At 32.6% G+C, this 15,100-nt stretch overlaps 1 protein-coding gene across 2 annotated transcripts; it reads left to right on the forward strand.

Annotated features, from left to right (window-relative positions):
- The first annotated feature begins 1,647 nt into the window (after positions 1-1,647).
- On the forward strand, positions 1,648-14,213 carry LOC104211648 (uncharacterized). Of its 2 annotated transcripts, none has more exons than XM_009760736.2 (10): positions 1,648-1,863; positions 5,323-5,487; positions 10,200-10,380; positions 10,912-10,968; positions 11,063-11,133; positions 11,886-11,964; positions 12,284-12,343; positions 12,647-12,747; positions 12,845-12,905; positions 13,472-14,213. In XM_009760736.2, the coding sequence occupies exons 1-10, from the start codon at positions 1,730-1,732 to the stop codon at positions 13,865-13,867; spliced, it is 1,305 nt and encodes a 434-aa protein (XP_009759038.1). In that variant the 5' UTR covers positions 1,648-1,729; the 3' UTR covers positions 13,868-14,213. The 2 variants fall into 2 exon arrangements, with proteins under 2 accessions (XP_009759038.1, XP_009759039.1); XM_009760737.2 differs by having other exon boundaries at positions 1,735-1,863; positions 5,328-5,487.
- Positions 14,214-15,100: the final 887 nt, after the last annotated feature.

Below are 15,100 nucleotides of genomic sequence, written 5' to 3' on the forward strand. Positions count from 1 at the left end.
TCATGGCCTTCGCTTTATCCTGATTTGATGCTTCATTTCCTTGTATAATAGTATTTCCAAGACCTTTAGCGTCAAGGTGAATTTCAGCATCAAGAACCCATGATAAATAGTTCCTCCCGGTGATGTCAAGTGCCACAAATTCAAGTTTTGATAAATTTGACATAGTGAAAACTATCATAAAAGATGAATAAGTTAGAGAAATAATTATAATAATAAACAATTAATGAAAACAAAACGATTAAGGTAAAAGAAATGAAAATAGAGCTATATCATGTTAACAATCTACTATTTCATTTTATTCTTGCCATAAAGTAGAAATTACATACTTGTTTCATTTCACTTTATATTATTGATATATATGTGTTAATAGAATCGAACATGACTAACATTATTTATATGTTCCAATAAATATAAAGTAATTAAACTATAAAATTATTGCTTGTCAATTCATTTCTCACAGTTCTTCAAAATGCCTTAAAGATATGTTTTGATCCAGGGAGTCCATGAATATTATAAGTATGACATTAGTACATAGCTAGTTTGATGACTTTGAGGTCCTTTAAGAGTTGAGCAAGGAAGGAAATAGTTATTTTATCACTGCAATGTACTTAAGATGCCCAAGCGCACAAGTAATCTGCAAACACTGAGCATATGATATGTACTGCCATAAATAAAATGATTATAATGATACATACCTTAATAAAAATATGGCTCAACTTAGCGGGAGTTAAGAATAAAATTAGAGCTTCGTGCTGATAAACTGTTATAAAATAAAAGCAATGCAGTAAAATGTAAATAAGAGAGATAGAAAGAAGGGAGAAGTGTTTTCTTCTTTCACTTTGGTATATCTTTCCATTGCAATTACATGGCCTTTTATAGGCATAAAAAGTAAAGATGATGGACATAAAGTAGGAGATTTAATCTTTAAGTTATTCACAATATGGACATTCAATGTAGTTAAAATAGCACGGTATAGCCAGTTTTCGGACTGGTCATTCAAAAATAGTCACTGTTTACGAAGTCAATGAAAAATAATCACTATTTTGCTGCAACAGAGACCGGTCCCGCATAATATACGGGAGTTCGGTGCATCTGTGTACATACTCCAACATATTATGCTGGACCGGTATGCTTTGTTGACTCCTGTATAATATACGGGAGACTGGAGCACCGGTGCTCCAAACTCCAGTATATTATACTGGACATTTATACTTGCTGGAACTCCAGTATATTATGCTGGAGTTCTAGTGTACTTATGCTGGAACTCCCGTATAATATGCTGGAGTTCAAGCATACTTATGCTGGAACTCCAATATAATATACATGCGTATTTTTCGGGTTTTGAACAGTGTTTTCGCTCAGATTTATCTTTACATGAAAAATGGCTAAATTTTGATCACTTTTGAAACTGGGCTATTTTTGAATGACCAGTTGTAAATCTGACTATTTTTAAATTTCTCCCTCTAATGTAGCATCCAATGTACAAACTATTCATAACAGTTTTTAGGCTTTCCCCATTCTCTTTTAACACCGTAATATAAATTTTTTCTTTTTAAATTATTTTTTAAAAAGAAGTCAACATGGGCCGCAAGTTCTAGATACATCACTGCCAAAATGGGCCGTCCAAAATAACGGACTTAACTGACAGAATCGTCTCTGCTAAAATTGTAAAACCTACAGCCTTAAACCCTAGGGAGAAAAACGAAGGTTTTTACTGTTCTCAACAACAATGGAGGAAACCAACATGGATGATTGTGAACAGAACCGTGAATCCGAGGTTGCTCCAGCTTTAATTGCAGTTCACCCAACTCATCAATCAGTTGCTGTCGCCGTTGGTTCAAATCTCCGTGTCTTTAATCTTCAGTAAGCGTCATTTTTACTATAATTTTAATTCAAGTATGTGCGAAGAAAATAATTATTTCTCACTAATTCTTATGACAATTTTCTCAAACGTAGTACTTGTTCGTATTTATGCGCATAATTTCACTGGGTACAAAGTTTAATATAAGGAAAACTATTGGAACTTGTGGTTTTAAAATGAATTAATTAAAAATTTAATTAATCCAAATATAGAAAGCTTCATCTATAATTATTAGTCAGTGTGTGCTGAGAATCGTTACACTTTCTGTTTTCCATGATAATTTGTTCAGACATAATCTAACTCACACGAGATAGGGGTAAGGTTTGCGTGCACCCCATCCTCCCTATACTCCACTTATGGAATCACACTGGTATGTTGTTATTGTTGTTCATACTTAATGTATGTGTGTGTCAATATCTATCTATCTATCTATATATATATATATATATATAAGTACAGGGAAGTCACTAAGCTCCCGCAACCACAAGAGTCTATTGAACACAACCTTACCCTGCAAATCTGCAAGAGGCTGTTTTCACGGCTCAAACCCGTGACCTCCTAGTCACATGGCAACAACTTTACCAGTTATGCCAAGGCTCCCCTTCATATGTCCATATATAACTAATAAAAATAATTTTAAAAAAAGCTATATGTATATATTATATATATATATATATATATAGCAAATTACAAACAGCCATTAATAGTCACAACCATTCAAATTACAAAGCTAAAAGTAACAAATCATGAGTTCCCAAATGTAAAGAAATAAATTGTTACTTCCCAAAGCTTAATAAACATATTGTGACTTTTCATTCTTCTGATACCTTTCTACCATATGTTCATAAAAATATTTATTTGATAACACCAAACTACCAACAAAAACGACGTACCACATTTATTTTGAAAACACCAACATTAGCAACAACAACACTTGAACCATATGTGTTAAGACTCTTGGTAAGTATGGAAAAAATGAAACTTATTTTTTTTTAATTCCTCCTTGACATGATTTTTTTTGTTTTACCTCTTATACTTGCTATTTATGTTGTGGTTTAATGATTTGTTGGATAATCTTAACGTTGTTTGTGGCTGACAAAGACACAAGGATTCAAAATCTTTTTTTTTTTTGCATGTCAATAAAATTGTATTGTTTTTTGTTATCGACTAATTTTCATGTGTGACAAATAAACGAATTTTCATTACTTAGTATCCACTGAAGTATGATTATGGTTTTTCTTTCCTGTCATATGTTGGTTCTATTTAGAATTCATATATTACTACCGTAATAAGTTTTTGGTTTAGTTTCTTTCCTTTGGTCTATTTTGGAGATTAAAAAAGAGAGATGAGTTTGATCTTCATATAGTTTTTTTCCATTCATTTGTTCATGTATAAGAAGGAGAGGTCAAAATTATCATTTGGTATAAAATATGTTAGGAATGAAAATATAAAACTAGAAAAAGGTAATAAAAAAGTTACAATTTTTTTAAAAAATATGTCCAACTCTCATGATTTTCAAGAGTGACGACAAAATCAAGCACCTTGATAGTATGTAGTATACCATCAGATTATTTTTATCGTAGCAGAGTTTTAGTAATTATTCCCTTTGTCCCGATTTATGTGATACTTTTTGGTTTCCGAGATTCAAACTTCTTAAATTTGACCATGTATTTCGACATAAATTTTTTTAGTTTTTCGAAATAAAATATACATATATAAAAACTACGCAAAAAATACTATAATCATAATAATTAATAATTAAAAATATCTAAACAAAGAATAATTTGTTTGATTCTCGAAATTTGAACACCTTTCACATAAACTTGGACGGAGGGAGCATAAAGTTCAAGAACGTGTATAGTTGGACCGAAATCTAGGAATGGAGTATGCGATAATCCTTAACTAAGAAAACCACAAAAATAATTAGATATATAATTAAAAAGTAATTTGATTAGCAAGCTATCATATTATTTTCTATAGAGTAAAGAAATAGAAAATTTTACTTTTTGCTCGCCTGAAGGAAAAAAACAACTTCTCTCAGTTACCTGACTCTGTTTGTGTATTTTAGAATAAAAAATGAGTAGATTTCTAAATAAAATAAAAAATCTTTTAAATCATTATACCGTTATGCGTTATTGCTAAAACTAAAAAGTAAACATGAAAAGTTGTAAAATGGTAATAAAAATAAAACTTGAACAAAATTTAAGTTTTGAATATATTGACTGAAATGATTGACTTCTAAGGTAGAATTTTTTCCTTTATTGAGTTGGCTAAGTAGAATCGACAATTATCATTTTTGTACTTACACTTTTGTCTTCACTTTTATTCTATGGACCAAACACAAATTTTAATAGAATATTTATATTATTTAAAGTTTTACTCTTCTAAAGACGGAATACACATATGCAACGTGAGCCGAGACACACACACACACACACACACACACACATATATATATATATATATATATAGAGAGAGAGAGAGAGAGAGAGAGAGAGAGAGAACGCAATTGCCAAGGGTCTACCGGAAACAGCTTCTCTACCTTCCCTTCCCAAGGTAGGGGTAAGATCTGTGTACACACAACCCTGCCCAAACCCCACTTGTGGGGATTACACTGGGTTTGTTGTTGTTATTGAGCAATTATCAAAAATATATCTTCGTCCTTGTCTCATTGTTCCCTTAAATATATTGAAATACTTCTAAACTGAGCAAGTTTTTGTCTTTTTTTCATAGAGATTTAAGAAAGAAAAAAGAAGTTTTTTTATGCAGCACGAATGTGTTGTAGGCCCACGTCACGAGTTACGAAAAGTCTACTATAGTTACCACCTTTTGTTTGATCGGTATTTGTCTAAATTTGAACCTTTATTTCAGTTGTTTTGTCTTGGGAAAATTGCCCGAGGCCTATGCATTTTTGAATTCAATCATAGATATTTTGCCACTCATATCTGTGCTCTCTTTTCTCTTAGACTTTGTTTGGAGACTTCGCTGTTGCACAAAGTCTGATTTTTTAGTGAAGAAGGGTGGACAGAGTTTCGAAGCTGAAACAACTTTTTTCTCGGTCATACAAAAATTAAGGGTGTTTTCATGCATTTTTCCAAAAAAGGTTTTTCTAAAGATTTTAATGTAACTTTTCGATAAAGATTAGATTTTTCTACAATAAAAGGTTCTTTATAATGACATGTAAAGCAGAATTGTACTATCATCTATTCCTTAATGGAAGTAATCCTTTATATAGGTTTGACTTATTTCAGACCCATGTCGCTGTAATACTGGTAAATAGTTTATTTCTGTAAGAAAATTAGAGGGAAGTGTAACAACAGTAACAGAGACTTTTTTTGTCCTAATGACACTGAATTGAGATTCTGTTATCCGTTTTTTGTTATAGATTTATGCTACTTTAAAAAAACAAAAATTTGCGGTTTACAACTTGGTTATATATTAAACTCTGTAATTTGATGCAGAGAAGGTTGTTCGGTTTCATTGGTGGATGATTCAGGGGTGCATATGCATAAGGATTCAATAAGAGCAATTCGGTATGGTGCTGAAGGCAAGCTCTTTGTATCTGCTGGAGATGACAAACTTGTTAAGATTTGGTTGACTGATTCTTGGTGCTGTATAAGTTCGGTGTAAGTATCTGATGTTCAAGTTCTGCTTTGCTAAAGTGTACTTTAACACAGTGCAATTTTAAGCTTTTAAGTTAACATTAGGTGCAGTCCGGAAAAAAGTTATCAATTTGCTTACATTAGTTTAAAAGATTTGGCAGAAAATATATCCTTCATAGCTATCCTAATTAAGAGGAAATTAAATAAAAGAAAGGGTAGTCCTTTGCACTAAGCTTCCGCTATGCGCGGGGTCCGGGGAAGGGCCGGTTACAAGGGTCTATTGTACGCTACCCTGTATTTTTTTAAGAGGTTGTTTCTACGGCTTGAACCCGTGACCTCCTGGTCACATGACAACAACTTTACCAGTTACGTCAAGGCTTCCCTTCTAAGAAGAAATGAAATAAAAAGAGAATTAATTCCATGGTTAGTTGGCGACAAAGCATGTTAATTGATCTAATTAGCATTTCAACTTTTTGATTTGATGATTAAGTGTTCTTATCTATACTATTACTAGTCATTATGCATGTGCCATGTACATGTATTTCATGTAATTTTGAAGAGTATATCATTTGAAAAATATCTTATGAAAATTGTTAATACCGATAACTAATATTGAATTCATATAGCTTAAGTGATGACATACGGCAGAGACCTAAGCTAGGACCGGAGAAAACTGGACCAAATAATGTTGGATGCAATCCTAACCCCATGTGCATAGTTCAAAAGCACTCGTAAGGAAGAAGTTATAGTTATTTTACACAATTCAAATAAGGAAAGGATTTATATAAGTAAAATCTTACTCGATTTAAACTCTTAAATATTAGAAGTTCATACATGTATAGTTCAAATAAGGAAAGATTTAATAGCCAAAACTTTAGTTAATCTCAAAGTTTTAAATATTAGAAAATAATTAATGACAACTCTGTCCGATATAAAATTTATTTTTAAAAGGTAAAAAGGTCGACTAATATTTCATGTTGAGTTTCGTGCTTTTATTATACCTGCACAAAAATGTTGATAGACCTTTTTACTTTTCAAAAATAGATTTTACATTGCCCAAAAATTGTTATTTAATTATTTTCCTAATATTTAGGACTTCGAAATTAATTAAGAGGGTGTTTGACTAAGCTTATAAGCTGGTCAAACTGGCTTATAAGCAATTTTTGGCTTATCTACGCGTTTGGTAAAATTAAAAGTGCTTATAAGTTAAGTGCTTATAAGCCAAAAATAAGCCAAAAGCCATAAGTTGGTCTCCCCCAACTTATCAAATTTCAGCTTATAAGCACTTTAGGTTTGACCAAAATATTTACTATTCTATCCCTAAAATACTTTTTTTTAAAACAAAACTCTTCGTATACCCAATTCTTTAGCTGTTTATTATTAATTTTAGCACTTTTATCCAAACACGTAACTGCTTATTTTTTAAATCAGCTTCAGTACTTAAAAATGCTTTTCAGCACCTAATGCTTATCAGCTACTCTAAATCAGCTAAGCCAAACGGGCTCTAAAGTTTTGATTATTAAAATTTTCCTTATTTGAACTATGTAGGAACTCCTAATATTTTAGGAATTTAAAGACGATTAAGATTTTATTTATATAAATTCATTCCGTATTTGAATTGTATAAATTAATTATATCTCCTTCCCTATGAGCTCTTTCAAACTATGGATATGAGATAAGATTCCACCAAGTATTGTTTGGTACACTTTTCTCCGAAAATTGCTATTACTTCTTGAAGGGAGGTTGAAAATCTGTTACAGAATAAGCTGGTGCTAGGTTAAATCTCTGCGCTATCATCACTTAAGCTATAATAATGGATGAAAAAATCATACAAGACATGTTCCAAAAAAAGGGAAGAGAACAAAGCAAAAGGAAGATTTTTTTTTTTTGAGAAAGTTAACACGAGGAAGATTTTTTTTAAAAAAAAAAACTAACATCACAATAATAGTCAACTAAAAACTGTTTTTTTTCCATTCAAATTTATAACTTTAAATAATATCCAATCATTTTGAATTCAATATTAGATTATTGATACAACAACTTTCATAAGATATTTTGCAATGATATGCTCTTCAATACTTGGAATAATTTGCAACACGCATGCATAATGACTAGTGTCATGCTATTGTGAACAAATAATAGTGTTTCTTCTGAATTTTCCACATCAAAAAATCTTTTGTAGAAGTGGATGTCTATTTAATACTCCCTACATTTTATTTTATGTGTCTTAGTTTGATTGGACGCAGAGTTTATAAAAGTAAGAGAGACTTTCGAATCTTGTGGTCTTAAATTAAAGATGTGTATACTTTAAATCTAGTGGTCTTGAAATGCCATGTGAGATGTTGGAAAAGAGTTACTAAATATAGAAAGTGGCATTCTTTTTTAACCAGATCAAAAAGTAAAGTAAAACACATGAATTGAAACTAACGGAGGATGTACATTTTTTATTTTCTTGATAATTATTGGTTGGACTATCTACGACAAATTATTTGATGAAACTATCCCTTGCTGAAATTTTTTCTTTTTCTTTCCCCGTTTCTCTCTTTTTGTTTGTTTTAGATTTTCGTCATTAGGATATGAAGTTTATCTAGGACAACAATTTTACCATAGCTGCTATCCTTGGGCAAAGCAAAATTTGGTATTTTCACGGTGAACGTTGCAATATAAATATCTACATAAATTAGAAACTTCACAAATGCACTCCAAAATATAAAATTACAAAATTCATGTACTCATCAGTGCCAATAGTTCATCCGTATGTCCTATGGATTTTACTTTGAAGAAATATAAATTCTGAACTTCAGATTAATGGATGTAAATGAGTCATTTTAGATTTTGATTCTAATAAATAGTGATTAATATTTCGAGATTTATAATTTTTTTGTTTTTCCTTTTGACTTCTTTCTCTCCTTTGGAACACATCTAGAATGAATGATTTTTCACTCCTTATTATAGCTTAAGTAATCCACACTATCCTTGCTGTTTATCTTAGCCCCGAGCCTTAGATTCTGGTTACTGTTATTGCATGTCATTCATCTTTTTGTTGTTATGCTTCTGTTACTATTACGGTTTCTACCGGAGTTACTAATGAATTGTCTTTTCTTGTCTTTTATTTCCGTCTTTCTGAGCCGAGGGTCTATCGGAAACAGCCTCTCTGCCCTATCGCGGTAGGGGTAAGGTCTGCGTACACATTACCCTCTCCAGACCCCACTTTGTGGGATTTTACTGGGTAGTTGCTGTTGTATTATAGCTTAAGTGATGACATAAGGTAGAGATCTAAGCTAGCACCGGAGAAAATTGAACCAAATAGTATTGGATGCGATCCTAACCCTATATACATAGTCCAAAAGCACAAATAAGGCATGAGTTATAGCTACTTTACACAATTCAAATAAGGAAAATATTTATATAAGCAAAATCTTAGTTGATTTTAAATTCCTAAATATTAGGAGTTCATACATATACAGTTCCAATAAGGAAAAATTTAATAATCAAAATTTTAATTAACCTCAAAGTTCTAAATATTAGAAAAATAAGAAAATGACCTTTTTACACAATTGTGTTTCATGCTTTTATTATACCAACACGAAATGTTCATTGACCTTTTTACTCTGTAAAAATAGATTTCGCTTGCATATTATTTTTCTAATATTTAGGACTTTGAGATTAACTAAAGTTTTGGTTACTAAATATCTTCTTATTTAAATTGAGTAGGAACTCCTAATATTTAAGAATTTAAAATGGAGTGAGATTTTACTTATGTAAATTCGTTCCTTATTTGAATTAGGTAAAAGAACTATAACTTCTTTTTTATGAGGGCTTTCGAACTATGCATATAAGCTTAGGATTCCGCCAAGTATTGTTTGGTATACTTTTATCCGGTGCTAGCTTAAATATTTGCCTTTGTCATCACTTAAAGCTATAATAATCCGTGGAAAATCATCCAAGCTATGTTTCCCAAAAAAAGAAGGGAAGAGAACAAAGCAAAAGGAAGATTTTTCATTAAAAACTATATCGCAATAATAATTAACCAAATATTTTTTTTTCAAATTTATTACTTCAAATAATGTCTGACATTTTGAATTTAGTATTAGATTTTGATACAACTTTCATAAGACAATTTCCAATGATATGCTCTCCAAAATCATCTGAAGTACATGTGCAACACACATGCATAGTGACCAGTATCATTTTACATGTTACTGTGAAACAAATAAATTCTTCTGAATTTTCTACATCAGTAAATCTTCTTATAAGCGGATGTCTGTTTAATACTCTATTCGTTTTGTTTTATGTCTCTTAGTTTGACTGGATACATAGTTTAAGAAATTAAGAGAGACTTTTGAATCTTTTTTTTTGGGGGGGATAAGTTGAGAGACTTTTGAATCTTGTGGTTTTAAACTAAAAATGTGTATAATGTTCCAAAATGTCATTTAAATCTTGTGGTCTTAAATATGCCATGTGGGATGTTGGGAAAGAGTTTTTAAATATAGAAAGTGGCATTCGTTTTTGGAACAAATTAAAAAGGAAAGTAAGACACATGAATTGAAATTAAGGAAGGACATAAATTTTTTTCCCTTGATAATTATTGGTTGAACTATTCACTTCAGATTTTTTTAATGGAACTATCCACTGCAGAAAGTTGTTATTTTTCTTTCCCCCTTTTTCTTTTTTTATTTGTTTTGGATTTTCGTCATTAGCAGTTGAAGTTTATCTAATTGTTCTGGTTTTAATAGGTCATCCGAGAAGAGAGTTAGTGCTGTTGCTGTTAGTAATGATGGTCGTTTTGTATCTTTCGCGGATAAATTTGGTGTAATATATGCAGTTGAAATAGAAGCTTTTCATGAAAATCAAAGCTTGCCCAATAAGAAGGCAGTCCCAATTCTTGCCCACTACTGCAGCATCATTACTAGCCTGGTATTTTTCTTTTCTTTTCCTTTTCACATAAATTGCTTTAGTTTTCTATGCATCTACTTTTTACTCTATATCTTTTCTTTTTGATTGGTAATTTTTTTTTACCCTATATATATGAGGGTTAGTGATTTTCTCAGCTATTGTTTTGATACTCATGAGTGGTCTTATGACGCTGTAAGCAGTTTTCCATGGAAATTGTGTTTTCATACGCACTGTTCTTGCAATTGTATTTATGTCTTTACTTTTTACCCAAATATTTGGGTAAAGACTTATTACCTGTCTCGATGCATATCTTTTGCATTTTTATAAGCTTTCTCCATTCTGGTGGTCAAGTATAATCATTATCCACTCTGATGACTAGACCATGATACTCTTATTGTCTATGATTACCTTATATCAGATTATGTTCAGCTTATTCCTAGTAAACCACATATCATATCGCACTTTACTGTATCAAACTAGATTTAATCCCATAGTCAAGGCCTCTAGTTTCAAAAGCTAGTTTGTTTCTCAAAGTGAATTTTCATCGTGTAGGAGTTTTCACCTGACGGACGATACATTATTAGTGCAGACCGGGACTTCAAAATCCGAGTAATGTCATGCTTCCTACTAATCATGAATCACAGTAAGATATCTTGATGTTCTCCTGCTAACATCAAAAATTTCTTATGGGTCATAATGACAGGTCTCTGTGTTCCCGGAAAAACCATCAGATGGAGCTCATGAGATTCAGAGCTTTTGTCTTGGCCATGCCGAGTAAGAATTTCTTGAAACTCTGGTGGTCCTAACACCCTCAGTATGATAATCAAGCTGATGTAGAACAGTCTTTCCTGAAAAATGTCGGTTACATTGCTAAAATTCTTAAAATCTACTGGCAGTTTCTCGCCATTATTGAGAAAAACCAATCTTGACATTTGACCAGGATTCTTGACCCCAAAAGAAATGATAGAAAACATTTGGACCAAGATGATTTAGGTTGTCAATTTTCTTGTCCTCCATCATAGTACTTCTGGAATATCTGTACCATGCCTAACAGTGAGTTAATTGAGCATTTTTATGTGTACTTGCCGAATTTCTTCTCCTTTTATACGTTTGGTAGCTGCTGTTGGTAAAGTGTTGCATGCACTATCAATGATTGCATTTAATAAAGCACATCGTTGACATTGATTAAGCTGGTTCAAGTTTTACTAAGTATTCCAGATTTTCTTCAAAGATCAGTGCATAGATCTCTGATCTTAAGAAGAAATTGATGGATTAAGATTTGTAATCTCATGTATTATTGTTTTCAAAAACTACCTCAGCTAAACTTGGCAAAGATATAGGTGTTTTTGGTATGTGTTGCAAATAAGAATTTTTTTTGCCAATTATGTAAGCTAGTTCAAGGCCTTAAAAGGCGAGTATGTAATGCTTGTTGGTGTTATCTGTATCTCTTTTTGTTTCCATTTTACTATATTTTTCGTAGTTGGTTATGATGGCCATGGGCTCATTTGTTATGTCTCAATTGTCAGGTTCGTTTCTTGCCTTGCCTTCATTTGCAGCAAGGATTCCCAGCAGCGGTATTTACTTTCTGGAGGTGGTGATTCAACTGTGAGTAAATTCCTTAAATGAATAATTTTTTCTTACTCTACTTAAATCATGCTTTTGCGCCTTTAAGACCCCATTTTGAAAAGATAACAAATGTCACCCTCAGCATTTGGCTATTGATTTTCTCTGTTCAGCACAAGCCCATGACTTAGCAGCTAGGAGGCAAAACAGATTTAGTGACGTAAACTAAAAATGAAATTAGTTACTAAACAAATACCTTAAAAGAATTATATGAGCATGTAACTTCATATTATTTTTTATCTACCTTGAACCATAATGTATAAGGAGTATCATGCAATCTATGCTCTTTTTTCTTTTTCAGGTACGCCTATGGGACTTCACTTGTGGTTCTCTTCTTGATACCTGTCATATTGGGCCGGAGGTAGCTTCATTTTTTTGGCCTGAGATATTTGATTGATTTATTTTAGTTTCCTCTCTCCATCACATTACACATTTGGCTGGTCGAATCTATTTCATAGAAAGTAGAAATGGTGAACCATGGTTTTTAGAGACATGATTTGAGTAATTTTCAATCCCTCAAAGCAGCGATGACCGTGAAGTAGGATGTCAAGTGACCTGCCTTTTTTCTCCATTTCCTTTCTTCCTCTACCGTTTTGGTGGTGAAATGTGAAACTGTAAGGTTTCATGTTCAGCTTGGTGCTTAATTTCCTCTATGATTGTGAAGACAGGACTCTCACAGTCAAAAGGAGTAGATGACAGCTTGCTGGCTGTCACCGATCTCTGTGCCACTCGTGGTGGATCATTAATTGCCGTGGCCATTCAGAGGCAAGCCTCTTGTTATTTCACCATGACACTTTTTCATCCGTATAGGACTCGGTCAATTTGTTCTTGAATTGTGATACTTCTTTTCTTCGCATTGTAGCTTGGCAGGAGTGATGCTTTTGAGTTGCAACCTTTCAGCTAGATCTCTCCATTTTGCAAGGGTAAGTTCCTTCACTCTCTCAGATTATGGAAATCTGATTAGATTGTGTCCCATTCAAAGTTACAACGACCAGCAAGTGAAAATGCTATATGCTGCTGCATGTCAATGTTATATTAAAAGGAAAAAGGTCCAAATTTGCCCCTATACTATCCGAAATTGTTCAATGAGATTCCCTCAGTTGCATTTTTGGTCCATTCATACCCTTGAGGATAGCAAATTGTCTTGTATTTGCCCGTGCCATTATGTGAGACTCCAACGTGAAATTGGTGCATGTGTCCAAATTCTTCAAGAAAAGAAGTCCAAATTTACCCCTCAACTTTTGATTATGGTTTAAAACCACCCTCATGTTGGAGCTCCATTAGGGGTCAAGGCTAAAATGGTTTTTCCTAACGATGGGGGTAATATTAGACCAAAAGTTTGACAGAGGCAAAGTTGCTCGATTTCGCATAGTACAGGGAAGATTTGATCCTTTTCCCTACTTTATATTTAATGCTGAAGAAAACTGAGATTGAATTCGTATATGAACCATTTGTATGTTTAACCTTTGCCCTTGAATGTAATTTTCAGGTGGTTCCAGTTCCTGGGGAGACTTTTATTCCCACAAGCATAGCAGCTGCCTACTCGTCGAATCAATTATGGATGGTCATGGGTGCTTCGACTCTATGTGCTTCTGATTCAGCACCTTTGGCTCGTGTGAAGGTTGTTGATGGTTTCTGTGAGAGCAACCAGGACTCTGTTGAGCACGAGATGCGTGTCTTAGAAGATAAAGATATACGAGGTGGTGAACAACTCCTTCAAACGTTGCAGGGCAGTTCGTCGATTGAGAAAGATGCATTAGCGACAGCTGCAGAAGCAGTGAAAACTGCAATGTGTAATCTATTAATCAAGAAGCAGTACCCTTCAGAAAATCGAGAGTTTAGAAAGAGAGGGAGGAACGACAAGAAAGTAAATAAGAAAAAATGATCTTGGTAGGCAAAGTTATCCGATATCTGTGCTGGTGGGAGGTTATCGGAGTATTTCTAGATCTCCGAATTACCCGGGAGTTGAATTTGCTACCAACGGTGAGCAAAGTGGCCTTCCAGCTAAAGATCATAGACAGTTCTAATGCTGCAAGAAATTGAATTTTGCCTTCTTGTGATGTAGTTTTTCTACTTTATTCACAATTTGTTATACTGATGTTGTCATCATTGTTTCAATGGTGGCTACTATTATTAACAAATTATTCACCCTCTTTGTAACTTGTTTTTATTGCATGCCTTTGCATTAGTTCTGGTATATTTCATATATTCGAAATAATCAAGTAAAGTTATGTTTCTTTTGTTTGTAAGAGAAAAGTCATACAACTATTTCTATAGAACTCATAAGGTTACTTAACTAGATTTTGTGAAGGGAAAATGTCCAAATTTGCCCATCTACTTTCAAATATTGTCTGCATCTAACCTTCGTTATGCTATTCGGCCAAATTTGCCCCTACTGTTATACTATCTGGCCAAATTTATACGTGTCATCAGTAGACTTTTAAAAATTACCCCTCAGTCCGTCAGGTGACCTAGAATCTCTCAAATCATTTTAATTAAGTCATTTATTCTTCTTCTTGATCCAGTATTTTCGAAATAGTTGGCATTTACCTGCTTTCTTAATCGGAAAAAAAGAGAAATATTAAAATAATTCAATGGTTAGTAAAAAAAGTATAGTAAATTGAAAAATCTAAATTATGTAGCTTGTCTAAATTCCAAAAGTATTTACAACACCCCAACTTTAATGAATTCGTTGCACCAAAGGTTGGACGTTGCAAGTATTAAGGATAGAAGTTGAAGTTCCTTGAAGACTTTACATTGTCGAATTCAACTTTACTTTAATCAAATGTCTACCCATTGTGCACTCTTAAGTTAGTTGATCAAACTCTATACTAATTAGACAACAACAAAATAAATATATATTCGAATATATACATGTACATACATGATGAGCAACTGCATATAATACACAATAAATAGACCCCATAAATTCTACTGTGGGTATATGGTTGAAATATAAATAAAATTTTAAACCAATTCCAAACTCATTATCACAAGAAGAGAAGTGGGTGCAATAGTAACTAAAAGTATAAATGAATAATTTATATAGTCTAATCAATAGTAATTTCTGAAAATAGTGGAGCAAGAAGAACAACAAGTGATTTAAATAAAAGAAAAT

The sequence above is a fragment of the Nicotiana sylvestris genome, chromosome 2 (genome assembly GCF_000393655.2).
Source record: "Nicotiana sylvestris chromosome 2, ASM39365v2, whole genome shotgun sequence".
Lineage (NCBI taxonomy): Eukaryota > Viridiplantae > Streptophyta > Magnoliopsida > Solanales > Solanaceae > Nicotiana > Nicotiana sylvestris.